At 37.0% G+C, this 27,227-nt stretch overlaps 1 protein-coding gene across 1 annotated transcript in view; it reads right to left on the bottom strand.

The window, feature by feature from the left end:
* Positions 1-269: 269 nt before the first annotated feature.
* Positions 270-27,227, bottom strand: part of LOC113961729 (gamma-aminobutyric acid receptor subunit pi-like) — a 47,687-nt gene continuing 20,729 nt past the window's right edge. The window contains exons 4-10 of the mRNA XM_027672248.1: positions 23,605-23,672; positions 22,154-22,371; positions 21,426-21,508; positions 16,829-16,966; positions 7,514-7,666; positions 6,440-6,633; positions 270-884 (exon numbers count right to left, since the gene is read on the bottom strand). Of these exons, the coding sequence (XP_027528049.1) occupies positions 573-884; positions 6,440-6,633; positions 7,514-7,666; positions 16,829-16,966; positions 21,426-21,508; positions 22,154-22,371; positions 23,605-23,672 (1,166 nt within the window). The 3' untranslated portion in view covers positions 270-572. The remainder of the gene's footprint in view (positions 885-6,439; positions 6,634-7,513; positions 7,667-16,828; positions 16,967-21,425; positions 21,509-22,153; positions 22,372-23,604; positions 23,673-27,227) is intronic.

The following is a 27,227-nucleotide window of genomic DNA, read 5'->3' as shown; positions in this document are numbered from 1 at the left end:
CTATGGGAGTTCTGTCTAAAGATGTACAAGAGTCTCGAGACATCTTTGTGACCTTACGAAGATGAATAGATTGTTTGGTTTGTGTTGGTAGCCCATGCCTTCAAAACTGTTTCTTGCTGTGTAGAAAAACCACTTTGATCTGCAATTATAAATTTCCTTATGTAATCTGGAAAATTTATGCATTATTGACAAATCTACAAGGAATTGAATATGGAAAGCACAGCAGGAAAACTTCATTGGTTCTATTTTTATGTTTATTCAATGCAGTTCAGAAACAAGTATAATATAACTCCTATCCTACAAATTTGACCATTAAATATTAAAAAAGGACTTACTGGTCTTTGATAAGTAGTTTAATATGGGACATGCATGCTAATAGGAAAGTCAGTTTTGGATGACAGACATCTAACAGCAGAAAAGTGAGTTAACAAGAAATTTTGTAGACACCCTTAAAAAGATGTTGTGGAAGAAGTCCTTTCATATCCCTTTATCCAAATACTTCTCCATTCTTTGCAACTTTCCCTCCCATATCCGCTTCCTAAACTTTAAACCAATTTTACGCCATAGAATATTTAGAAATACAAATAGTACACCCAATAAAGTACATTGATTATGATGAATGATAACGGGAAAGAAAATCGGGCATAGTTGTCTATGTGGTAAGGATTTTTAACATGGAAGCAATCAAAGATACAGAAAAGTCTTTTCATTACTGACATTGGTGAACTACACACACTGTGTTTACTTCTCTCGCTTTTTCTATCGATGCTGCTTTGGTTGCTCTTGTCTGAATTGATCTTATTCGTATTGTCAGGGGCACTGCAATTGTTAGTGATTGCTGCCAGGGCTCTGTTCTTGACTTCTTCATCATCTTCATCATCATCCTGAAAGGAAACCAAACAGCAGGTACTTAAGTGCACGTTCCATCACCTATTTACTTTAGAGCTGCAGTAAATGGGATTTTTCTTACAACTCCCCCTCTATCTCACTCCTTGACTTCAAGGTTGAGCACCTACGTGCACCAGGCAGCTCCCTTCAGCTTTCAAAGCCTCCATTTGTGGGAAAAACACTGACTTAAACAACATCATACTGCCAAGAAAAGTTGGATTCAAATATGGACCACTAACTTTACTTAAGACAGCACCAAACTCATGAAAGGCATGACAGCAAGTTGTCTTCTGCTCAGGGCAAATACTGGCAAAAGTTAGTGCCTAGAAAGTGGATAAAGCAAAGCCCTAGTCTGGATATGGAGAAGGTGGGGGAGCTTCCAGACTAGCTAGTCAAGCTAGTTGCCCCCCAAATCAAGCACCCCAGGATAAAAGACCCTCTCCTTGTGTGCAAGTTGCTACTCAATTCCAGTGCTTTGTGATAAAAGTCGAGTTATTTTTTAAAAAATGAAATAAAATAAAGAGGGACAAGCTCCACAGCTAATTTAATACTAAATAGTTAGTGCTACTTTCTTTCAAGTCCTGAAACTCATGCTTTAAATTCAAAGTTATGCTAGGGTTAAACATATTTATATGTGCTTCACTGCATCAAGACAGGTCTTTGGAGAATGTTGTATAAGCCTTCTGGTGGGTTTTGTTTCTTTGATTAGAAATGGCTCAGAGCCATAAAGTTCATGTATGAAATCTTCACCCTTTGATGTCAGCGGGTTTTCTGTTACTGACTCAGAGGACACAGGATTAGACATCAGCTGCAGCTTCAGCTCTAAAATTTCCTTGAAAGTCCTAGGGTATTTAGTTTGATATGGGATGTTGCAGAGACACCAGCAGATCCAAGCTACAAAGATGGGCTCCGATTTTGTATCTAAACTAAACCTTATTATGTATACTCGGAGAAGGGGTCATTTTAATTCATAATTTTAATTTTCTCCTGATAATTGTATTGTCTTCCAAATCAGTGAGTGGCAAAAAAGCAAGAAAAGTCTAAAAAATTTATTTGTGAAATGTAGAATGCAGAATCTCTTTCCTCAGACCAATTTGCTTTTCTCCATTTGGATCATGAGAAGAAACAGATTCTACAAGGACAAACTTTGTAAAGGTTAAAATGTACAGCCTTATGTGCAGCCAGACAAAAAGCTCATTTAGAAATATCCGAGCTATTAAAGTCAAAGAAAGCTCATTAAGCCACATAAGTGATCTCCATGCCAATGCAGAATTGCTCTTCTGCCCAGGGTACATGTAGATGGCACAGTCCTTGAGTCTTTCTTCATCTAAAATTAGTGACACCCTTGAAAATTAATGTGGAGTCTGTCCTCAAACTGCTGGGAGTCGGTGAAGCAGAACAAATGGAACTAAAAAAGGGATTATTACTGCTTTTCACTTTCAAGCAAAAAAAAAAAATCTGGTATATTTTATTTGTGAGAAATAAATGTAGCTCAACACATCATCCTAAAAATACGCTGACCACAAAATCTTGCTCATCCTACATCCAGCCTTCTGCACCTTTGTGTGAATTTTGAAACCAAAGGCCAGGATAAAAATCTGCCCATAAAGCATTAAGAGGATCAATCCATAAAATTCCAGTCTGAACCTTATACAATCCCCAGGGTAGTACTAAAACTCAAACCTCGAGTTTTACTTGGGGCCTGACTCTGCTATAAATACCTCTCTTCTGCTTCAAAAAGTTCAGGCAGCTGAGGGGAGTGCTGGGGATGGCAGAGGAGCCTTTGTCAGCAGTGCCTGGCACTTGAAACGAGGCACCGGAGCAATGGCCTAATGAATGCACTCAGCACATCAAAAGTTAATAAAATAAAGGAACCTGACAGAAGAGTCCTGACTTTTTTCCCCCCACTCTCATATTTTAGAAGGGGGGGGGTAGCAAAACATCTGTACTTCAAAACTGGCAGGATTTGGGGCATTGCTCAGTGTAAGAGTCTATTTTTCTCCTAGGTAGGGCTGGCAATAAGTTGTTCAGAATTAGTTTTACTTCAGAGCATTAACGGGACATTGTGCACGTGCCATTTTTCCTTTCACACAACCACATGTTAGCAACTCGCAGGAGGCTGATACATTATTAGGCTGTTCTTGATTCCTTTCTACTCCCCAAGAGGCAGTTATTACTTAAGCAGAAAATACTGCATGCAGTGCACATGTACTGGATTCTATTTGCAGTGTAACAAGGCAGGGCTCTCACAAAACAGAAGAGTTTACAGAAAAGTGCTGTATTACGTTGCTTGAAAAGGAGAAAGCTAGTCTAGAGAAGAACCATAAAAACTGCTAGTTTATAAAAAGCTGCAATCTTATAAAGTGGGACTATTGAGGGACTTTTCCAAGTTGTTATGGAGAACTGAGCATTATGAAAGACTAGGCTGGCTTACAGTATACTTAAAAAAAAAAAGTGTTGTGAGTGTCCAAATGTGGCTCTAATTTTAAATACTTGGATTTTTTCTGGATTCCAGCTATGAGGAAATAGCAGTTGGTACTAAGAAAGGCTCTGTTTAGACACCAAATCAGCAACATCCAGGAAAGGTGTTGTACACCACCAGAAAAGCACTGTATATGGCACCTGCTACTGTGGCTGCTGTTCATACTAACTGAAGTGTTTGCTGACATCCAACAGCCAACAGAATTGAGGAAAGTTGTCACTTCCAGTGGATAAAAAAGCTGCTCAAGATTAAAAATATTTCAGCCTAGAGTGTTGCACACCTGGAGCTTATGCAGTGCTCATAAAGACTGGACAATGCTTGCACAGAAATGCCAGGCAGGCTGAACAGAACCCTCATACCCTTATTTTCAGTTTTCAAACTGTTCTCCACTCTGCCTAAAATGTAGAGATTTAAGTGAAAGACAGAGGAAGTCCAAGAAGGAATCCTCTTCTTTATAAGAGGGCACAACTCACAACTTTGTACAAAACAGAAGAAACTCGGGAGAGGCAAACTCTCCATTTAAGCAGCCTGTTGTTATGGAGCTGATGTGAATGGCACATTCTGCCTGACCTTCCTTGCAGCAGGTGGTTCCTCTGCTCTTGCCATTAGCTTTGAAGTTGTCTCTGTGGGTCCTGGTTCACATGGTGTGAGACACTGCAAGAGCATGGATATGATGAGCTCTTTCACCAGTTTATATTCCAAATTGAAGATCCCAAGGGCTTCAGAAGGATTTGATATGCCAGTACCCACCTGCTTTAAAGAGCAAAGTGGAAAGCAAGCGAGTACAACTAATTCCTATACAAGAGAGAGGGTGACATTTTCATTTCTCCTCCTACATTTATTTACATAATTCTGAATGCAAATTTTCTATCAGCTCACATATGGGAATAACAAAATAGGAAGTGAGATTTCCAATTAACCTACTGATAATGAGGACAACACATTTACAGTGACGATACTCACACATAAATTACTAAGTACCTCCTAGACAGTGACACGAAATTTTAGCTGGTACTTCTGTCCTTGTGATGTTCTGTTTTTCACAATGAGAAATACAAATCAGGTGTGCTCTCCATGACACCCTGCTCAGCAAGCAGTGCTTGTCCTTGGCTACAGTAGGAAAAGGACATGACAAGCATTTTCCCTATTCTACGGAGTCTTGATCTAGGATCAAATAACTGCCCTTTCCCTTATATCTTTATCTTTGTGTGGGCAAGAAGTGATTTTGGATGGCTTGTTCACTTCTGACGCACAGCAGAAAAACTGGAAAACAACTTCTGATGCAAAGCACGAAACACTCCTAAAGTGAAAGACTATTTCTTTTGGTCATTAAGTCCATCCCAAAACTTTACCGTAAGTCTTTCTTCCTTCCTCATTTTAAGGCTGCACCTCCACTTCCATGCACATCTTTAAGTCTATGAGTTTCCATGTCCACACCATTTGCAAGCACTAGTATGTGTGCCAGATGAAAGCGAATCTGACACAGGCAGGTGAAGGCAAGGGCAGTCATGAGTGCCCTTCACAGATCCAAAGATGCTTAATCATCCAAGCACTGAAACACTTTACTTTCTTACCCAAACCTCCAATAAGCTTTCTCTTTTTTTCCCTGCTCTATGAGCAAAATGACAGCCACTTACTTCACAAGATGAATATGCTCTGAGGGAATTGTCACTGATGTTACCTTGCCAAGAAAAATTACTTCCAGGCTTTCCACTCAAATCCTCATTCAAAATGAGTGTTTGCCCATTTGCAGACAATCCCCTGATAGATGTTATCTCATAAAACCCACTGGGTGGCTCAGCTTTGTGTACATTTTGCAGTGTTCCTCCACATACCTAGACCTAATGACAGCTTTAAATATATTCCTGTATATTTACAGGACCTATCTCTCGTCCAAACACCCAAAATCACATATTAATTGATGAACTATCTAGACATAAAAAACTCCACACATTGGCTGATCTTCATTGCTTTGAAGCTCCTCCACTTCAACTCAATATCCTGTTCCTTGAGTCTGTTGAGGGGCTTTGCTTAGGCATTTGTGATGCTCTGTTCTAGTTTGGCTTACACAGTTGACAAACTTTCTTCTTCTGGCCCTTTAACCCTACAGCACTCAACCAAACCTCCTTCTGCATTTTTCCCCCCTGTTATTCTCATTTTTCATATTTTACTTTTTTCAATTAATCCAGAAATTTCATAAGCTGCTTAAAATTTTATTTTCTCTCATGCATAATAGATTCAGTTCCATAATTACAAGCTGCAAGACAATCATCTTCCAGCTTCCTTGTGATTTCTTTTTCATTGCTTATGAAAGTAGTGCTGTACACTGGAGATGGAAGATGTGACAAAACCTCATGAACCTGTCCTGATTATTTCAGCAAGATAACAACCACCAGAGTGAAAAATGCCTATGTTGATTTCATCCATTTCTATTTTAAGTATATTTCACAGTATTTCAGAGTTGTGAGAAACTCATTAAAGCAGCAAAAAGTGCTGTTATAATAACGACGCAGAAGAGAAAGTGAATCCCAGTCTGAGCTTCAGCTGCAGCTGTTGAAAGAGAAGATGTGAACAGAAGGCAAGAGGGATCTGATATACCCAGGATGTGAAGCTGTCTGCTAGGAGACTGACTCGTGTTCCATGCACATGAAGGTTTCATAAACGGAATGTAATAAACTCTTTTCTTTTTTTCCATTTCGCAATCAGGTCAAGTCATCAAGCTCAGTCGAGTTTTTGAACCGTAAGTAACTATATGCTTTTGCCTGGAAGACAACAAATGTCTATGATTTTTGTGGTATGTCTAGCACATTGTTTGATAAATGGCCATAAAGTCCATGTCTAAAGAGAGAATCATTATGGACGGGTGCTTCAGTTTGCTTGATCTCTTCCAAATAAGATCCAGGTATACAAATATTTTTCTTTTTCTCAAGATTATTTTATTTCGCTGTCCTAATTCTAAAAAAGAAACTTCCTTAAATACATTTAATATTAGTGCTAAGGGAATTAATTCTCTTTACCAGGTATAATTTAATTCTAGTTTATAGAACAATAACCAAAGAATTAAAATACCATTGGAAGTTCCTTTGAACTGAGTTGATGTAGAGTGCAGAAATGAGTCACAGCATACTCTAACAGTGCTCCAAAGATGAAGCTGAAGCAGATACCAAGGTACACATCAATTGCCTTAATAAAGCAATTAGCATTTGGGAGCGAAGTCCTGGCTCCCATCATCAGTGTTGTCATTGTAAGGACTGTGGTAACACCTGTGGAACACAAAAATATGTGTTCTGATATAACATGCATAGAAATGAAGGCCTCCACTGCAAGGGCCCTACTACAAGAGAGTTTTTCCTGGCTCTGAAACTCCAAATATGCCACAGCATTTAATGGGTCATGTTTTAGAAAGAAGGCTTTCCAATGAACTTATAATTCTTATGAACTTATAATTCTGAAGTTAAATGTTTAAAAATACTAATGAAAACTGTTAGTAAAGCTGAGAAGACTAGAAATTAAAATGAGAGAGATTTTGGTGTCATGGAATGTATATTTATGATTAACACATTATTATTGCAAATCTATGCAAAAGCTCCCTTTAAATATTCAGATATCATTTTGCTCAGTGCAGTTGCCCAATGGCCTCATTTGATGTGAAATCTTTCTACCATATTCTGTAGGAGTGTTTTTCCCACCCCACCTGCAGCCTGATCAAAACTGATTTGCATTCTTTCCTTTTCAGAATATCCTTTATTTGAAATTAATTATATTTAATCTCTTATAATTCTCTTATTATTCATGTGTTAATTAGTATGTATCATTAGACCTCACAAAAGCCTCACAATTCTGTCTGTGCATGCCATGTGTTTTAATATGTTTAAATTATTTCCAAAATGACACCATTTTTTCCTTTGCTTTCAGCAGCCTCCCCTGCCTCTAAGTCTCTTGTAGCTCCCAAAGATGTTTTTCTTAGCTAAAGAACAGCAGGGCTTTAAGGGAATCCACACATATACTAGGTACGGCAAACCAAAAAAAGTAATTCCATAAAACTCAGAAGTGTTTGCAGCTTTGGGAAATGGATGCCATGTACTTGTAATAAAGAAAGCATCTTAATGATCCAGCTCTTGGTTTGGTTTATTGGCTTCTCACCTATGCAGATTCTAGCTGGAACTGATGACTGGCTTATCCAAAATGATACCCAGGAGAGCACAACCAGTAGGATTGATGGTACATATGTCTCTAATATGAAATACAAGATGTTTCTCTTGAGTTCAAAGTGAAACACTAGTTTTGGGTAACGTCCTGCGGAAAGAGCAGGGAAAAATATTGTGAAAGTGTAATTCAGAAAAAGTTTTTTGAAATAACAACCTGTATTATTCTGGTGCACTACAGTGCAGGAAAAGCTTAACAAACAAGTTTGAAAAAAATTAAACACAGTGCTGAAAAATTCAAAATGAAGACTCTAAAATTAACAATCGAAATATGTAACACCCAGTCACCATATTCAGAGTTTTATTAAAGGCCCCTTGAACTGGAAATTAAATGAAGATTAGCAAGGGAAAAAATAAAACCATCAATGTATGGAAAGGATGTTTCATTATATAACACAAGGAAATTTTAAGTCACATATGTATTTAGCTGTTGCTATTCATAACAATAAATGAGCTACGATATGAAGTAACATAGTAACAATTGTAATTTCACAAAGTTAGAATGGGTTCTTACTTTTACCTATCTCACATATCTCATTTATTTTGCTTTTCTTTTCACTTACTATTGTTCAAGATCTGGATTGAGGGTACCTACTCCAGTACTGCTTACCTACCTCTTATATTCCACTTAAACCCAAGTAGTATCTTCGTATCTTCATTACTTATTTTTTCTTTATATTAATGCATTACAGTGTTTGTGTTACTCTGAGCAGTGTCACTATTGTGGCACAAATGGTTTGCTTCTATGTGAGTGATTTCCAGAAGATGAACTTTTGGGATCACAGAGTCAAATACAGAATTGGTTTTCATGAGGGGACAGCACACTTGTAAGCAAAGCCCAATTTTTTTACCCAGCTCAATAACCGAGTAAAATTTTGCCTATGCTGAAGCACAGGATCTGAAATTGTTACCAGTTCAATGAATCTCAGGAAGGCAAAATCTTTCTTTTTACTAATTTAAAAGAGCGCAAAGGACTTCTCATTCTGAAGTTCCAAGTTCAAAATTGTTAATAAATTTTTACAACATTATTTTAACAACAGAACATCAGAATACCAGTGAGAGTGTAATGTTCTGTAGTCAGATAGCTTTGGCTTCAGCTATTTTAATACAAAACATTATGCTCTCTGGGACCTGTGTTTGCTTCCAGTGCTGTGTGCTGCAAGTCAGGACAGAAGTATAGAACAGTGAATTCACTTTAGAAACAACAATATACACACAGGCAGGCTATTTGTGCATCCCTCAGGTGCGCTGTGAGACAGTCAAAGAACACTGAAAAGCCTGAAGTGCAAGTAATGGATGCCAAAGAATGCATTATTCCTCCCAGACTGAAAAATGGATGGTTAAATCTTCATTTTTGAAAGAATTTTATATATTGCATCAAGAGAACAATAAGGGTTCGCAGGATTCTTAAAACCAGAAAGAATTGCTAGATTATGTAGCTTGACCCCAGTCACAAACCATTAAATTTCCCCAATTATCCCCTGCTTTGAACTCAGTCATTTTGGTTGGAATAGAGTCCACCTTTCACACAGACATGTAAACTTAGTTTAAGTATATCTAGACACACAGTATCCACCATTTCTCTCAGCAAATAATTCTGTCTGTTAAAAATGAATGTCTAATTTCTAATATTAATCTAATTTCAGTTTTCTGCCATGCTGACTGCCTTTTCTCTAGTGAACTAGAGTCCTCTGGTAGTCAGTTCTTCCTCCTTCCAAAGGTAAAAATGCACTGTATTTAGGGTTCTTTTTTATAAGTTCAGTATATTAAGATCCTCAAGTGTCTCACTGATAGAAGAAAGGATACAAAGATGAACATTAGACTTAAACTATCTCCATGAGGCAAGAAATACAAAGATGTTTTATGCCATTATTATCATTTTTATGTGAAACAGGGAACATTAACCAATGTACCTCTATCAAGGCTGTGATTTTTACCACTGCAGTTGTTTCAATAAATGCCATTTTGCTCACCAAAACTGATTTTAAGTGTAAACAGACCAAAGTAAAGCACTCAAAAGTTAGGAAGTGAAAAACTTACAGTTGACTGTGCAGCATTACTGCTTTTGTCTGCACTCATCCTTGCACTAAACTGAGCACTAGTGCTATGGAAAAACACTGAGTCTGGACAAAAAAAGGCTATAGCACAAAGCATATTTAGGGAAAGAGAACTGGATACTCCACAAAAGTCATTTGTTTTGTGCTTCTGTGCTGACCATAGAGAAGGATGTGGTGCCACATGCTCAGCAAAGGGGAGTGAAGAGACTGGACTATACTTCCTGCAGAGTATCACAGGCACTTGGGAGTTCCTGTGGTTCAGCCTTAGAAGAACTTGTCTTTAAGAAGGAAAACTCTGAAACAGCCAATGTAACCATACAATAATACCCTCTCCTTGTTAGTCCCCTACAACTGTATCTCCATTTACCTTAGTATAAAAGTCAAGTGTGTACATGGGAAGTTAGTTCAAAATATCAAATTTGAAAGTCACAGTTTGCCACTTTGCTGCAATTTCCAAGTGTAGACAAGCCTTTTGGGTATTACGATGTTATTATTTCTCCTGATGTCAGAAATTTCTGAAGTAATGTGAACAAAGAGGAATAGAGATGTAATGGCTTATAGCTGAGTGGCTTTTTGGGGAACAAAGAAGAGGCATTCTAACCTTAAGGTTTTCTGCTTGCCAGAATCCAAAGACACATTATGGACATGATAATAATAGTGTCAGCATTTCTCTAAAGAATTCAGAAGAGCTTTTATAATGGAAATTTTGAAGCAACCTATATATAGAATTCATCACAGCTCCTCCTGTAATAAACTGAAAGAAGCAGTAGTCGAGAAAAAGTATTCGGTGCATACTTATCATGCTAAAGAAATGAGCAATGGGATAAAATGAAGACAGGGAAATATTACAGTCCTTTTTTCATCTACACCACACATGTACCAGAAGTTATCATCTCTAAAAAGAACAGATTTGCTACTCCAGTTGTGTGAGCTGCATATGAGAGAGTAATGCTGTATCTCATTGCCTTTGACTTGCACAGCTGAGGCTATAGTGCCATCAGCCAAATCAAAATTGAAACAGATTTATATAATCCTAGTCCTGGCTTTACTAGAGTTAACTCAAGTACAGCTCAAATTAACTCCTCAAAACTGCAAATTTGCCCCTTACTTGAGTCTTATTGACAACAAAATACTTGCAATAAAATGAAAAGACTTTTTTTCATTCAAGTTTCTTGCCCATTCTGAGTGTCACGTCAGTGTGAGACTGCTCTGATTTAAATGTGATAATGTGATGGAATTAATCTCTGTGCAGATAGCTAACTACAGCAAAGGCGTAGCATTAGCACTTACCAAAGTGTTGAATTACTGTGTTTAACACTTTCTCAGATGACTCTGAACTTAAATGACTGTCAATATACATATGCTAAACACTCCAGAAGGTGGGGTATTCTACTTAGGTCACCCCACAGCAAAAGAAGATTAAACCGAGTTATTTTTGGGCTTTATAGAATTTACTAGAGGGCAGAAGTAAAAAACTCTCTTCTGCTAAGTACCCTAAAAAGTACAAAAAGGTGACAGGTGACAAAAAAAGTGACAAAAAAAAGTACAATTTGATCCAGCTGATCACTTTTGTTGTAGTATCATAAAAATTAAACGCGAATAGCCTCTTTGTCAGTAACTGAGCAGGTCGATCTAGGTCTAAGGCAGATTTTTATGAAGGCAATAAAAACTAGTTTATTCTGTTTTATAACTTGCCTTTGAAGATTGGCTTTTGTCTTCTAAAATTATATTCTCATATATGGTGCTGATTATCTAACACATCGTATAGAATTTCCACTGATGATTCTATCAGCAACAACTATTGCTGTACTGCTTGAAAAATAGATATAAACCTAAATAGGCTTCCTTATCATGCTAGGTCATTCATTTTCTGATAATGCCATTTTTCTTTGGCATCTGTTCCCAGCTGATGGCAGAATGCTGTATCTCTGCTCTTTTCTGCATCTCTGACCAGCAGGTGGTCCCAACAGAGACACCTGAAGGAAGAACTGATCCTCTATAAATGCTGTCAGCAATTCCTAACTTCCACTCTAAGTGTTATGGGATGGGAGCGTCTTCCCCACAGGTACTTCCGTGGACTTTTTGCTGAACTCTACTCCAGTAAAAGACTGCTCCACATCATTCTTTATGTAAGAAGCACTTTGGTATCCTGCACACGGGTGTGCAGTCAGGCACAAAGAGCATACTTTTCTCTATCATGAATTATTTATGCTAACCCCTTGGGTGTCTGCTAAAATGTGTGATGTACATCTTGCACAAGCACGTCAGTAGAATTCTACCAATGCATCATTTTCTTTTCTTCTTGCGTCTTTTAAGGGCATGCTACAGGAAAGCTTTAAATAGATTTTACTGCCTTAACTATACACTAAAAATGTAGTTTTCAGTATATAATTCTTTTATTGCTTGTTTACAATGAACATGTGCATTAAGGAATTATTATGTCCCTGTTCTTACACAACAAATAAGTTGTACAACTGAAATACAATTCTCTGATTGCTGCAGGATGCTAAGGGTGTCAATACATATTGTTAATATGCTATTACAGCTCCTTTGTCCCTCCCTCAGAGAAAAATCAGTTTTTTGTTTTTCATAGTTTAGATCTTATAAACTATCTCTTTTCTTACTTGCTTTTCAGAAGTGAACCAGAGGAAATTAAAGCTTAGGCCAGGCTTCTCAACATGCTTTTCATGTTCATGAAAACGCTTTACAAAAAATAAGTTTGAAATTCAAATTTCCTAAGAATGAAACAAACCCTTTCATGCAGTGTTTGTCGGCAGATATATTTATCCATTTAGCTTACCCGTAAAAAAACCAGAAAAACTATAGCACGGGAAGTTTTCCAAGTGTCCATCTCTATGTATGTATATACTACAAGGAACTTTGCAGGAGTTACAAAAAATGCCTCCTAATATCCTTCTGTTTCATTCATTGCATTTCAATATGTTTTTATGTTACTGCAACTTTTTCAATGCATTTACCACATTTTCTTTTCTAAATTGTTTTACATTGCAGAATTATCTCAAAAAGAACTCATGATAGAAAACTGCAGACGAGCCTGTAGGACAAAGCAAGGTAGTGCCTCTGTTTAGAGAGGAAGAGTCTGAGACTGATGAACATACACTCTGTGTAGAGTCTGTTATATTTATACACTCTCAAACAACTTTTGAAGTCTATATATAGTTTGTATGCCTTTCAATTTCAGATCACTAATTATAAGTGACAGCAACTCGTTACTGGCTTAATTGTGACCTCCCCCCTGAGAGGCTGATAACGTGGTGGCCAGGGGACCACAGAGCTTCAGCACTGCATAGCCAAATGAGAACTGATGGGCTTCTAGTCTGAGAAGGCTAAAACAGGATTTGTGATAGACATCAAAACCCTGGCAGTGACTGTAGACAAGAACAGCAGCCAGCTGCCTTTGTGCTCTCTTTTTAATAGAGCAAATATCCTGTCTATGTGCATCAAGGAGCCGAGACTTACTTTATGCTTCTGCCTCTTCTTTCCCTCTGTTCTGCCAAAATAATACCTTTTGAATATGGCAATTGTTGACTTGATGTTTTTGAAGTGAGGAAGTGCAATGAGAGCCCTGACTGCCTGACATGTCTCTCTCTGCCTTCTGGGCTAAAGACTTAGCTTGAGACTAGACCTGAGCAAGCTGAGCCTCTTCATTCCTGCTGCCACTGAGGAATTAGCAGGAGGGTGGCAGTAGTGAGAGTAAGACTCAAGGAAAGATGCTGGAAAAAAACTATCAACAGCCAATTAGCCTGAAGTTTTAAATTATGTTTTTGCTTCTTTCTCCAACTAAAAATGGTAATTGAGATTAATTAGCTATCACTTGCTGTGAAAATAGAAGCATTTATCGAGTGGGAACACATGGGGTCTGTCCTGTGCCCAGTACTGCTCACTAACAAACAGAATGACATACCAAGTGTCTGTTAAGAGTGGAGTGTTATGTTAACACACTGGAGAACAGGATTAGAGCTCAAAAATACCTGAACTATCAAAAGCAAGTAAAACAAGATGCAATTCAACAAAAGCAAGTATAAAGTCCTGCACTCAGATGGGCATTACTTGTTCCCAGAGCTCAGGAAATATGTGGTCACAGGGCAATAAGGAAGACAGAGAAGTAGAAGGAATCACAAGCTGAACAAGGTCAAAAATGCATGATTATTTTTTACAAGAAAAACAAATACCAACCTAGAATGGATAAAGAGGAACAGAGTTCATGGAACACATTAAGTAAACCCTTCCATCCACCTGATGGGAACAGGATACCCAGTTTTGGGTGCTGCATATCAGCAAAGATATGAGAAATTTGAAGGGAGAACAGTAGCAAAAAGAGGATATCTAGAAAATTGGTTCCATAAATTAAAAAAGAGGAGAGTTGTTGGTCTGAAAAAATATGTATCTGTGTTGAAACAGTGAAGGTGCTGCTGAAAAACAGCAAGGCTTTTGTCTTCAATATCCACATAATGGGTTTGAAATGCAGCAAGGGAGATCAAGATTAGACATGAGGAAAATATGCGTGTAATAAACACCAGGAAAAAAAGATCATCTAGGGAGGCTGTGAAGCAGGCACTTTGGAGGTTTGTCTGACTTACTCCTAGAAACATCTGTCAGGAAGTAGGCTGTAGATATGGATGACCTTGACCCACAACATGAGAATAGATTCAATGAATTCTTAAAGTGTATTCCAGCCTTATTTCTATGATTGTTTAGACAAAAAGCTAGGCTGTAACAGTCCTTCATTGCTTTTATGTTTTTCCAATAAGAAAAGCAAGCTTTTTATATCAGTATTTATTACTCTGAGAGTGCAGGTGGTGTTGGCAGGACACCTAAAACAAAAACCCAGCACCCACTGATGAAGATACACTGTGTAAGAGTGTATCAGTGTATGCAGAATGAGGACTATAGTTAGACATGTAGAAAGTGTTTCTAACAATTAATTTACTCATGTCCAAAAGGAAATTGTTCTGTATCAAAACAAAGTCAACACCAAACCCTAGCTAGCAATCTACCTAACATTATTTAAAGTGACTTACTATTATGTCATTACAATAATGTGATTACTATTATGTGGTACATGCTGTTCTGCAAACAAGATTAATTCACAGTGTCCTTTTCTTAAATTTATTGAAGTTACTTATGCAGGAATTTTGCTGACTGCATTTTAAATTTGGCTCTGTCAGTGGCTGTATGTGAACTTGGGTTTTGCACTGTTGCACAATATTTCACTAGCACAGCAGCTGTACTGTCTGTTCAAGTTCACAGAGTATCAAATCCTGATTGCTTTTTTTGCTGCGTTAGGAAATACTACACACAGTTCTTCTCTCATAACTAGCTTAAGCCTTTTGAATTGTAGCAGTTATAAATAACTGTTATTTATAATGCAATTGTTATTTATAAAATACTCTCATCTATTAATGGCGTTCAGGAAATGCAAGCATAATTTTTCAATTAAAAATTGACTACATAGCTCCATAATTTGGTTACTTTTTTCTTTTAATATGGGCTACAGTAGGCACCGCTTTCCAAAAAAATCTGTACAAAACAACACCTAATTCAGAATGACTCAATAGAAAATTAAGAGGATTAAGAGATTTAATTTTATGTAGTATGTAGTACTTAGCACTTGATAGCATGGGTTTCTTGAACAGGAGAACTGAAACAAGGAGGTGTGAGAAATTTAAATCGAATTAAGTTGCATGTGTTAAAATGTATAATTAAACAACAAGTGGCTTTTGATTTGATACATATGATTCCTGCCAACACAAAGAGAGAAAGACAGCATCATTTACTGGAAAAAGAGTACAGTTTGTCTGATCATGCCTGGTCAACTTTAACTGGCCTTAGTTTATTCAATTAAAAAAACCCAACAACAAACGAAAACAAAAAAAACAACCAACCAAAACCAAACCAAACCAAATTATTTATTTTTTTTTTTAGAGTCCTGATTCTGTGATAGAAGGTGGCAGGAATTAAGCAGGTTTACTCTTCCTCTTTCCTGTATGGGGAACAGGTTCTAATACCCTTCTGGGCTGAACAGCAGTAAGGATTATTCTTCTTTGATTGAACCTGATGCTGCTTACCCAGAAGCTGTAAGAAGGAGGAAGGCAGGCAGATGTCATTTATGTAAGTATCAAGAAACTCTGTAATCCTAGAGTCTGTTAGTAGGTATTTAATTTCTACTTTTTTATCCACTTAGAGAACTTTGATTTTTAGCCTGAATTTAGATTACAAGTTTCTTCATGTTGTGTTATTAAAGCAGAAATATCCAATAATAGAATAGAGAAACTATATTTCTGTGACTCGGAATTAGTAATGTATCCTCTGGTGAAACGGCAGTTTTGAAGAATGTGTGTGTCTTGATTTAAAGATCAGCCTTTTGGTTTGTGTGCTGACTTGAGCAGTAGAGAAACCGAGTACACAGTGAAGACCAGCAATGAAGGACCTAAGAGTAACTCAAAGAGCATAAGGCAGGTTTGGCAGGTCTTGAACTCTCCAAAAGCCCTTTCAAAATCTCTGGAAAATAAATAGGAACACACTTTTTCCTGAGGTTAGGTCCTGCAGTTAGAGGAAACTTTCTAGAGCAGTTTCCTAAGATTGGCAGACGAGCAGGTGTGTGGAAATGCCCTTCCCTGGGCAGAGGAACCTCAGGTTGAGCAATCTGCATTCTGCTGCCACCAGGCTGGGCAGAGGCTGCTGCAGATAAAGAGCAACTCCTACAAGTAGTAGACATGAAATTCAACTTCCCGCAGTTGTTAAAGCACCCAGCATATTCTTGGAACTTCCACAGATGAAGAGACTTCTGACTTGCCTAATAAAGCCAGAGTGGCTGTTCTGAGCTGGGTACCCCAGGGTCCCTGGTCTGTCTCCAATTTAGATGCTCAATTTACAGACAACTCTTCTTTCACACGAGCTCCCCCTGATATTAAATGGAAGAAGTAGTAGACCACTTGTTTATAACCCTTTAGATAATGTGTAGCCTCCAAGAAAATGCTCAAAAACTCTCAGTCTTTCCATTAGCTGGATCTCTGCTTGTAACATCTGGAAAAGTATGGCTTCAAAAATGTAATTATTAGAATATGAAAACTGTCATCCTAACAGAAAGCAGAGTGCTCTGTTCCTTAATGCTGCTCTGTTTCCAGAGCCATATTACAAACTGTACCTAGAAAGTGTTATAAGGTTGTTCTTACCTGTCTCATATACAGCCTCAGACACGGAGGTAAAGTGGTCTTCTACTGTGTATTGTGCCAGCCGGAGTGTGTCCAAACCTCGAACTGAATCATTTCCTCTGGTCCAGTAAAATATGACATCATTGATGTTATAACCCCCTGTAGTGATACACAAGCCAACAAGAGTGTTTATTTTATGCAATAATTAATTTGTGTTGAGCACACTTATGGTTCAGCTGTTTCTTATTTGTCTGCCTGAAAGTACAGTTAGACATAAACAACGACAAGTTTTGGCAGAATGTAATTCCTGTTCACAACAAAACTCCCAATAACATGAAAAGTCTTATAAGCTGAAAGCCGACATTTTTAGAGGTGGTCTTTTTGTATCTTTTATTTCAGGATAGATGACAAACTAATAAAACAGATTAGTACCACATGGTATTCTAAAGGCAAAAGCTTTAAGGAAATGGAGCTTTTATGAATTACAGCACTGCCAGCATTTGCACTACACATGAAGCGTGCCTTCTCTTGCATCCCAAGATGTTATTTTGTGGTGCAGTGCATTTGGTCCTCATTCCCATAGAAATTAAGGGGTGAGGAGAGCAGCAGAGCTGCTGATTGCTGGTGCTGTGCTCTGACCTAGGCTTGAATCGTCACTTGAGATGATGTTTTGGCTTAGGAGCTTGAATACTTCCCAAGGACACCAGCTTAGAAGCTGATGTTTCTGCAGGCTCAACAGCGTGGCATGCTTCAGGGGCCCCAGGAGGTTTCCTCTTAACCTTCAAATAGTAATTAGGAGCTGGATGAATCATCTATCAGAAGGCAACTGTATTTTGCACACACTTGTCAATACGCAGCACAGTCATAGCTAAAATATCTCTGTAGCTTTTCCCCATTATATGAAAGGCAGACACTTTACAGACTAGTGTATATGATTAATTCAAGATTATGTTAATGTAATCTACATGTTAACAGGGAGCATTTGAACATCTTTTTCTTTAGCTTACTTAGATCAATCATTCTTGTATTTGACAGACTTATATTGTGCAAGTTAATAGCTAAGCTCAGGGAACAGAAACATGAGCAGATGATTATTTTTAGACCTCAGTCAACTGTAAGTAAATTACAGTGAGACAATAAGGCAATACATTACACAAGGGTATATGCTGCAAAAAGAACAAAGCTCTAGAATCACAGAAAAAATGATGTATTAAATTTTTTTTTTAAAGCATCTTCTAATATTTTTAAGTTATTGGCTTTTTTTTCTTGCAATGACAAAACAAAACTGATTTCTTACAGCCCTTTCATGCAAGAAAAAACCAAGTTCAGAAATTTCATTGTAAGGAAACAGTGGGTTGGTTATCAATTAAAATGACAATTTTACCTGGAAATTCTTTCTCAACTCCTTCTTTAAAAGTAAATTTTGCTTTACCAACACTGGCACTTAGATGAAAAGGGATCATTACCTGGAATTTCTGCTCACATTATCACATTTGTAGCAATTAAAGCCAAAACAGCATTGTGTCAAAAGACTAAGTCAAAAGCATGTGTATCCAAACTAAGTTCTCAATTCCCTAAAACCACATGCTGGGAAAATTCCCAGATTTGGGAGATATAAAATAAAAGTAACCTATAAACAAATGCTTGCATTGTCCTTAGTCAAAACTAAGAGGTTCATAAAAGAAGTTTTTATGCGCGACTCCAGACATGGATTCATTTTACTTCCCTTCAGTATAAATGAATTGCAGACATTTAAATAGAGAACTAAACAAAGTTCTAAACAAAGAACTAGAGATAACCACAGTAGATTCCTTTTTGGTTTTCAAGCCATTCAGTCTTCCAAGTTGTGTGAGATGGGAGAAGTTTTTGGTGCCCACATGGACGATAAGAAGCATATCTCGAAATGGAGATTGTCTTGCTTTTGTTCCAAAATATTTTCATTAGCTGAACAATTAGTAGGTTTTGGTGATGCTTCCAATGACAATTCTTTGAGAATAATAATTCCAAAATGTTTAAAAAGAATTTTCATGGAGAGAGCCTTCCCAATAGACAGTAAAGCTAAATAGCACAGTGCTCCCTCTGTGCAAAGTTGGTTTTTATTCAGAGGATTAATATTTTACTAATTATAAAATGTTTTAGAAGTTTATAGAGACAAAATCCTTAAGACATGTTATTTGGTTTTTACAAGTAATCTTTATTCTCTTTACATGACCCTGAGTTTTCATTCTAACTAATTCCTCAAGCCTCAAATTCTCTTTCCTGTACATCGTTGATACAGTATGAACTGCTAATGTCAACAGGGTTAACTACAGGAATAGTAAATTTGGGATTAAACATTCATAATGCCTAATACAAATTAGTTTCTTTACCTTTCTGTTGCTAATTTTAATTTTCCCTGATTGTCAAGCACAAGTTAAGTGCCTTCATATGCCTCTTCACTGAATAAATGGTAAAAGACAAGTTCAAAAAGGAAATAAAATTTCAGAGATGGGCCCAAGACATGAATATGTATTCAGACTGGAGGCCTGGGCGGGGGGGGGGGGAATAAAGAAAAAACCTTCAGCCCAGAATGAATGAATGGTGGCTTTCCCTGCCACATGGCAGAGAGCATGAACCTCCCTGGCAGCACCAAGCAAGACAGGAGCCCTCCAGTTTCCCAAATGTCACAGCAGCCATATCAACAGAGACTGAGTGACAATTTTCTGTTTCCTAACATATGCCAGTATTACCTTCTAAAGAGTTGCAGTAACAGGGAAAAAAAAATAGGCATTTTGGCCAAAATGTGTTTTGCTACGTAGAAAGTATAAGTCAATTAAAGTTATTAACTAGTAATAGCAGAATAGTATGTTATAGAGGTCACTAGGGATGCTTTACTGTGTAAAGCCATTACTTCACAATATCTTGATAATCACTTAATAAAGGGCCTAACCCTTTGTGTCAGCTCAAATTTTTGCAATATATTTTACATTTTATTTATTTTCTTCATAAACATCAGTATGTATGTGGATGTGCATGTGTGTTTGCACTCACAATTCTTAAACCCAGGTAATGGTCTTTGCAAGTGGTATTCTAGGATGGTGTCATTATTCATCTATAAATTAACATAGCTTATCTCATGAGGAAACAACCCCCATTTCCAGCCTACCCAAAAGAAAGGACTGTAGTGCACTGAAAAAAAAGGGCCACAGCCAAAGGCACACTCTTCCCTTTTTGTATTTATTGCCTCTAACTGTTTTCCTCAAAACTAAACTCCATTGCAATCAGAGCATTTGTTAGGACATGACTGTGTTTTCCCTTTGGACAGGAGACACTTGTGTGCTGTTGAAAAAGCAGATGGAATCAATCTGAAAAATGCTTGGTTTTAATTATAGGGGGAATTCTCTTTTTTTTTTTTTTAATTCTGTCAAATAAATTGTAAGTTCCTGTGGGACATATATTTCATTATGAAACTAGAGAAATACTAAATGACTCATTAGGCATTGCTGTTGATTTAAATCCATATACATTGATTTACCAATATGCTCTTCAAAGGAAAATAAATTAGAGATAAATTCCAATTCTAATTCAAATCATTATTTGTTAAATGGATCTTATAAAACTGCTTATCTAGAGGGATTCCTGTGTGAAGAAGGTTTTTGGGTTCATTTCCCTTGTGTTTCTGTCTAAAATGAAATTTTACAACAATCTTCTAATTGGTCATTATCATGAAGAGATAAAGAACACACACACACACACCTGAAGAGATAGAGAATAAAATCTGACAAGTACTGAAAAGCCTTCCAAAAGATTTTGAGTATGTATTGATACATATTTAAATATATATATTTTCATCTTACAGAATTGGTTATCATTTTACGTTATTCCATGCAAAAATTATTTTGTAGAGTCTTGTCATATGAATAATAGCAAACAATTAACTATAAAAATGCATGTTTGGGTGTTTGCAAAGTAACCATGCCTACAAAGTATCAGAGAGCATATTTTAAAGAAAATATGAGGACACTGATTGATAAAATGAGAAAGTATATTTAGTCTTGGTCCATCAGTTGATAACGTTGTCTCCCAGGGCACCGGTACAGTGGCAATTAAATAAGTCATAATAAACCTGTTTCTATCAATCTCAGAAATGTCCATGCAATTACATTTTTTCAGTGTGAAAACAGTAAATTATTAAGACGAACTATATGTCTTACAAATAAGCCTTATTCTAATTTTTTTCTTTCCTAAAGGACTTGTATCTCAGGGGAAAAAATTACATGCTCTCTGAAAGGGAAAAAAAAATTTCCCCGTCTGTGCTAGAAAATGCCTGCTCACAGAACTCCCTCTGAAGACCAACAGAGTAACTGCAGGATGCACTGCAAAACCAAGCCTGTGAGAATCTCCCGATGTTTTGCTTAATCATTAATGGCATTGCAGCATTTCAGTAGTGCCATGCTATTTTCAGTGATGTCTCATGCAGATATCCTTGCACACAGATCCTATTGTAATTCAACAGACACTGGTCACATTATGTCCATTGCCTTCTTTGAAAATTCCAGCCACTCTGATAATAACTAGCATCAAAAAATCACAAATATTTTTCTAGTTTTATAAAAATAATAAGGATTAAGGGTCTTACAGCTTTCCAGTTGCAAAGTACATGTCTGTTTATCCATTGGATATTTAGTCAGATCCATGCTGCATGATACAGTTGTGGTGATCCTTGAAAAAAAAACAGTTTGCTAATTATTAACAGCATAAAGTTGTTTATCAGTAAAAACAAAAAAAATGCTATGCATCCTCCTTGAAATAATATTTGCAGGCAAATATCTACTGTGAGGGAAAACACCCTATTATTTACTGGTATCTAATGTGCAAGAGTAATAGCATCCCAAACAGGAAAACACTCCAGATTATCTGGGTTTAGTGGCAGTCTAAAAAGGCCACTTTTTGCTCCCTTCTCACTTACAGCGCACATTTTCCTTTGTTATTTTGTAATATATTTTAAGATTTGTTTATATTTATCAAAACCTATTATAAAGATTAATCCACAATAAATAATGCAAGTCAATCATCACAGCTTGCCTTCCCTTTCATTGCAAACAACTGGAATTGCAACATCCAATTCCTGTATTTGGTCTGCGTGAAAGCAAAAGGGTCTAATTAGGGAAGAAGAGAAGATCTATTATTAAATTTAATAATTTATTCATATTGGCCAATAATATTACTATTTATAGAACTACAAGGCCATGCATATTCTACTTTTACAAATAGAACCATTTTCTTAAGCAAAAAATATGCTAACCTGGAAAGTTTAAAATGTAAGTAGATGCCAATTACAAAGGCTGATACATGGTATATACACACCGTATAGCATACAAGACTGTTCCATTAGGGTATATTCTTATAAGACGATTCTCAACAGTGACATCATGAAGAAAAGACCTTTTTGAATCCACTATGAATGTATCTGGTACCCAAAGCATTTCCACAAGCCGACCATCTAAGCTTAAACTCTTATTACCATCAAAACAAAGTCTCTCATCAGTCCATCGCTGCCTTAGAAATATGGTAGCGGTGTAGTCCTGGAAGAGAAAAAAACAAAATTATCATATAAAGGAAGCCTGTGTTGTATTCTGTTTCACAAAAAAATACGGAAACAGCTGTTGGGCACAAATAAGCTCTGACTCTCCAAGTCCAACAGCAGCTGTACTGTCTCTCATACTGACAAATTTACTAGCACTCGATGTGAGGTGGTAGATTTTGTTCTCACAGTAAAAGCTGATGGCCTAAGTCTGGGGCTATAAATCAGCTGAAGTCATTGGAGCTTTGTAAGCAGATAATCTGGCTCTGTAAATCTTTAAATTTTAGAATTATTTATGTAAGTGGTTCCAAACATAATTTTGTTCATATAAACTACTAAGTAAATAATGATTTTTTTTTTTAAGAACACTTTGGAAAAAATTGAATAAATTCAGATAGACAAAAGAGGTTAGTGAAACAAGAATCATCATCTTTTAACACAATTTATCCTTCCTGCATCACAAAGGAAACAGTGGTACCAAATTTATCAAGACCTTGAATATAACAACCAATTCCCCTTCACTTTAGATATGCCTTGCAGTCTTACATTACAATAACACTATTTCCTAACACATTTTAAATCAACTTTTGATTTTATGGAGTGTTTTTATCAATATTATAAATTCACCTGAAGTTCTAACCTTACTTCCTCCTTTCTAAATAGTAACTAATAATCACTAATACACTAATATTTAATAGCTGATTAATGAATTTTGGGTTTTATTTCTATGTACAAATGGAAGATCTTTAATTAGAAAATATATTCCATTTCATAGTTTGTTCAAAAACAAATGATACAAATTTCATGAAACACAGCTGGAATAAATTAATGTGTGACAGTAAAAATAGAAGAGAAAAACAGTCTTAGTTCAGCTGTGTCTAATCATAAGGAAAGACAGTGACTTCAAAGGCTCATGAATACATCTTCATTTTTCTGAAATGCATAAAGATTTAGACATTTAATCTGAAAAATAAATAAGATCCACATGCCTTTCATTAAGATTAATATTCAGTAGCAAAGTTCTGTTTGTATCTGTGAGAGGTGTGATTTGCAGCTGCATTTCTATATTTATTATAGTGCTATAAACTGTATCTGTAGTAAAAAATAAAGTTCCACCTCCTAACCCACTTTGACTTCACAAGGAGACAAGCCCAAAGTCACATTGCCAGCAGCTGTAAGCACAAGACATTAGCTTATCAAGGAGAACAAACAAAGACTGTAAAAGCTACAATACCATATTTATTTCTGATATTGTATCAATGCTTGCAATATCCATACTCATTCCAATTGACACAGGACCATCTGCAAAAAAAAGAGGGGGTCAGAATGTAGCTCACAGTTCTTTCATACTCAGTTTTCAGGAGAACTGGCTACAAAATCTTCCAATTTTTTTTCTAAATGTTTAGAAGCTTTCCTAAAGAAAGGAAATATTTCTCAAACTTAAATAATGCAAGAATTCTAATATTCATAATGAAAATGTAATACTTTTAGGCTAACAGTGTCTTAGTTTTAATAAACAGGCTTTATTTCTTAAATACTTCCCAGTTTATATGATTTTTCCCCAGAAAAAATGTGCTGGGGAAAGTGTTACACAACAAGGTGTGGAAGGCAAAATCCCCATGATACGTCACACTCTTCTACTCTGAGGTGCAGAGCAGTGGAAAGAATTCTTCCAGTTGCAACATCTGGTCCATCAGATGTTAGTAGACTAAGAAGTTTCACCTGGCCATGTCACATGGTTAATATCCAGATGGCATAGCTGAGTGACTTTATTAACTGCCCATTTAGGAATTATTGAATATATTGTGTCATTGCATTTTAACATTTTGCTTTCAACCACTAGCAGTAAACTTGGGATTTAAATATTTGCATTTCTAAAGGAAAACTTGTAATTTAATTTTCCTTTTAATATTAATATGAACAGAAGGCTTATTCAGTGTGATTAATACCTTACCTAAGTAGCTGTTATTGCGATGTTAGTATGCTCAGATTCTCGTTTCCTTGTGAACATGCACTTCACAGTATTGGAAGGAAGATCACCAGCTGTGCATTTTAAAATGCAGAATTTGTGCAGAGCTTTCACAGAAACATTATTCCTGGTTGCGTATGTGCAGAATAATTAACAGTGCACTTGTACAAGGAAATTATTATTAAATAAGTGCATCTTTCCAAGCAATTGAGAAGCAGAGGATGCAGTACTGAGAAATGGAGAAATATTTTAGGTAAGGTCTGCATAAGTGATGGTGCCCATATATCACAGGCACATTGCTGAAAGCCCCTCATGGCTCCTTGCAATGCATTATATGCAAAGCTCCTGTATGGCCCCAAATGGCACCCAGAGGAAGATGGAGTCGAACTCTACTCGCCCTGAGTAACACTAAGGAAAAAATATATTATTATAAGTCACATGAGTGTATTAGTATTTTTATTTTTTCCAAAATACTTTCTATTTGTAATGCATGTGTTGAAGTCATTAAACACCTGTCACTCCTGAAAAAATCTATAAATCCTTTGTTTTGGACTCAGTTGAAAGTTTAAATATAAAGCTCCAGCTTAAAGCAGGAGTATAGGTTTGCAGCATGCCCAGATGGTAACCTGTGTGTCTATTATATACTATAAAATTTTACATAGGATTTAGAAGAAATTGTTTATCTCTTGGAAGATGACTTTGGAGGTCAACTCTGGAACAAAAGTGACTGAAAATCTCTCAGATCACTGACAGCTTGTTCTTCTGTTTCTTTCCATTCTTTTCAGCTTTTGATACTCCAGTAATACATTTATGTTTTCTCCCTCCAGGATTAAAAGCTCAAGCCTCCAGGAAACTCAAGCCCAACTTCCTGAGGTGCAACAGCAATAGAGACAATTAATACTCATGCTTACCGTTGTACTATATCATTATTACAGGTACAATGTTGCCAGCCCCAGAAGATATGTCAGACCCCCAAAATTCATTAAATTTCAAAATAATCCATTTTCTGATTTTTTTTCAAGTCTTCCTACAGATTCTCATGTATGACTGTAGCAGAGCATAGTGTTGCCAACTGTCACACAATTATTTGGGGGGAACCTCATCCTGCAAGACATATGCCTAATGATCAACCATCCTAATGAGAGGACAATGCACTGTTCAGATGGTTATGTGGGAATCATGGCTGGGAATAATCAGACTCTTTTCATTATATCATATTTTATTGGCTGGAAAAACACCGGATCCTTGCCTAGTAAGGTGACACAGATATGGGGAAATGTTCACTAACAGCATTACAGTACCATCAGCGCTATTGTTACACATATGAGAGGAAAAGCTGATTTTCCGCGTAGATTACTGAAATCAAGTAGGGTTTAATTTTTCTGGAATCACACAAACAGCACCTTGTAGACCTCTTACTTCTTTCTTTCCTGTTGAGGTATTTTTCAAAATAGTCCTGAGTAACACAACAGTATTTTAGTGTTAGATAATCACAGAATCAACTAAGTTGGAAAAGACCTCTGAAACCATGGAGTCCAACCTATGACCTAACACCACTTTGTCAACTACACTATGGCACTAAGAGCCACATCCAGTCTTTTCTTAAACACCTCCAGGGATGGTGACTCCATCACCTCCCTGAGCAGGTCATTCCAATGCTCTTCTTCTTCATTCTTTCTGTGAAGAACTTCTTCCTAATGTCCAACCTAAACCTCCTCCGGTGCAGTTTAAGACTGTATCCTCTTGTTCTACTGCTAGTTGCCTGGGAGAAGAGACCAATATCCACCTGGCTACAACCTCCTTTCAGGTAGTTGTAAAGAGTGTTGGGTGACTCCCAAACACCACAAGACCTCCAGCTCAGGTTAAGAGGTACTTCAAGCTCAAACTGATTGTGCTAGCACAGACTTGTCTTGAGGTTCAAGTGCTAAGGAGTGCTAGTGCAGTCAGGACAAAACCATCCTGTTCCACTAGCCCCAGCTGACAGCTGGCACAGCCCAAGTGCTCCAGTCTGTCAAGCCCAGCACTCCTGAAAACTCAGCAGAAAATTATCTCACCTAAGATACAGCAACATGCTGTATGGGAGGAGTTCTGCAGGAAAAGAATTATGAAAAGGATCTTTATTAACAGCATACAAGCTGCTGAGAACTGATTTGCTACAACAGTTAGTCAAATCAGAACAATATTAATAGTAAAATGCTGATTTCTTTTTTTGTGTGTGAGGCTAAATGCTTTTTCAGGAAGGCACTATAAATTGTTAAGTATTAATAACAGAATGAGTCTGCCCATAATTATTCACCAGGGTTTTCCCTGAACTTCCTCTGAATGCTCTCCTGTTGACAGTGTCAAAAGCTGGGCAGGAGACCAGATGAGGCAGCCAGTTCCTACATTTCCATATGTTTGGCAGAAGTTGTATGTACAATGACAACTTCAGAAGAAATCTACCGACCTTCAGAAAAAAACTAAAGTCAGTCTGTCCTGCATTAGCGAAGGAAATCTTCAAAGCATGGCAAAGGATTGCCAAAGGGAGTGCCTTGTTAAGCAATGGCTGTGCAATCTAAGCAACATACACTTTACTTTTCACTGAAATTTATGTACAGGGACTTTATGCAGTTTATAGATATTCATAGTGATCTCATATGGGAAAGCAGCCAGAAGAGTGGCAGACAGCATACCTAAAAATTAAGTTTGGAGCACTGCAAAGATCCCAGTCTGTTAAACTTTGTAGTAACAAAGTAACCATCACTGTGTCATGCGTGTACCTACTACTGAAATCCATCGGCACTATCAATAACTTGTAGTGCTGTTCGTGTGAGCTCTTTTTCATTTAGTTTAAGAAAACACAAAACAAACCTGACATTCAGAAATACCTCAAGAGAGGTGGCTTTTTG

The sequence above is a fragment of the Neopelma chrysocephalum genome, unplaced genomic scaffold (genome assembly GCF_003984885.1).
Source record: "Neopelma chrysocephalum unplaced genomic scaffold, ASM398488v2 Primary Assembly neopelma1_97390, whole genome shotgun sequence".
In the NCBI taxonomy this organism is placed as follows: domain Eukaryota; kingdom Metazoa; phylum Chordata; class Aves; order Passeriformes; family Pipridae; genus Neopelma; species Neopelma chrysocephalum.
The sequence above is the reverse complement of the archived record's forward strand: the minus strand, read 5'-3'. Positions and strand labels throughout refer to the sequence as shown.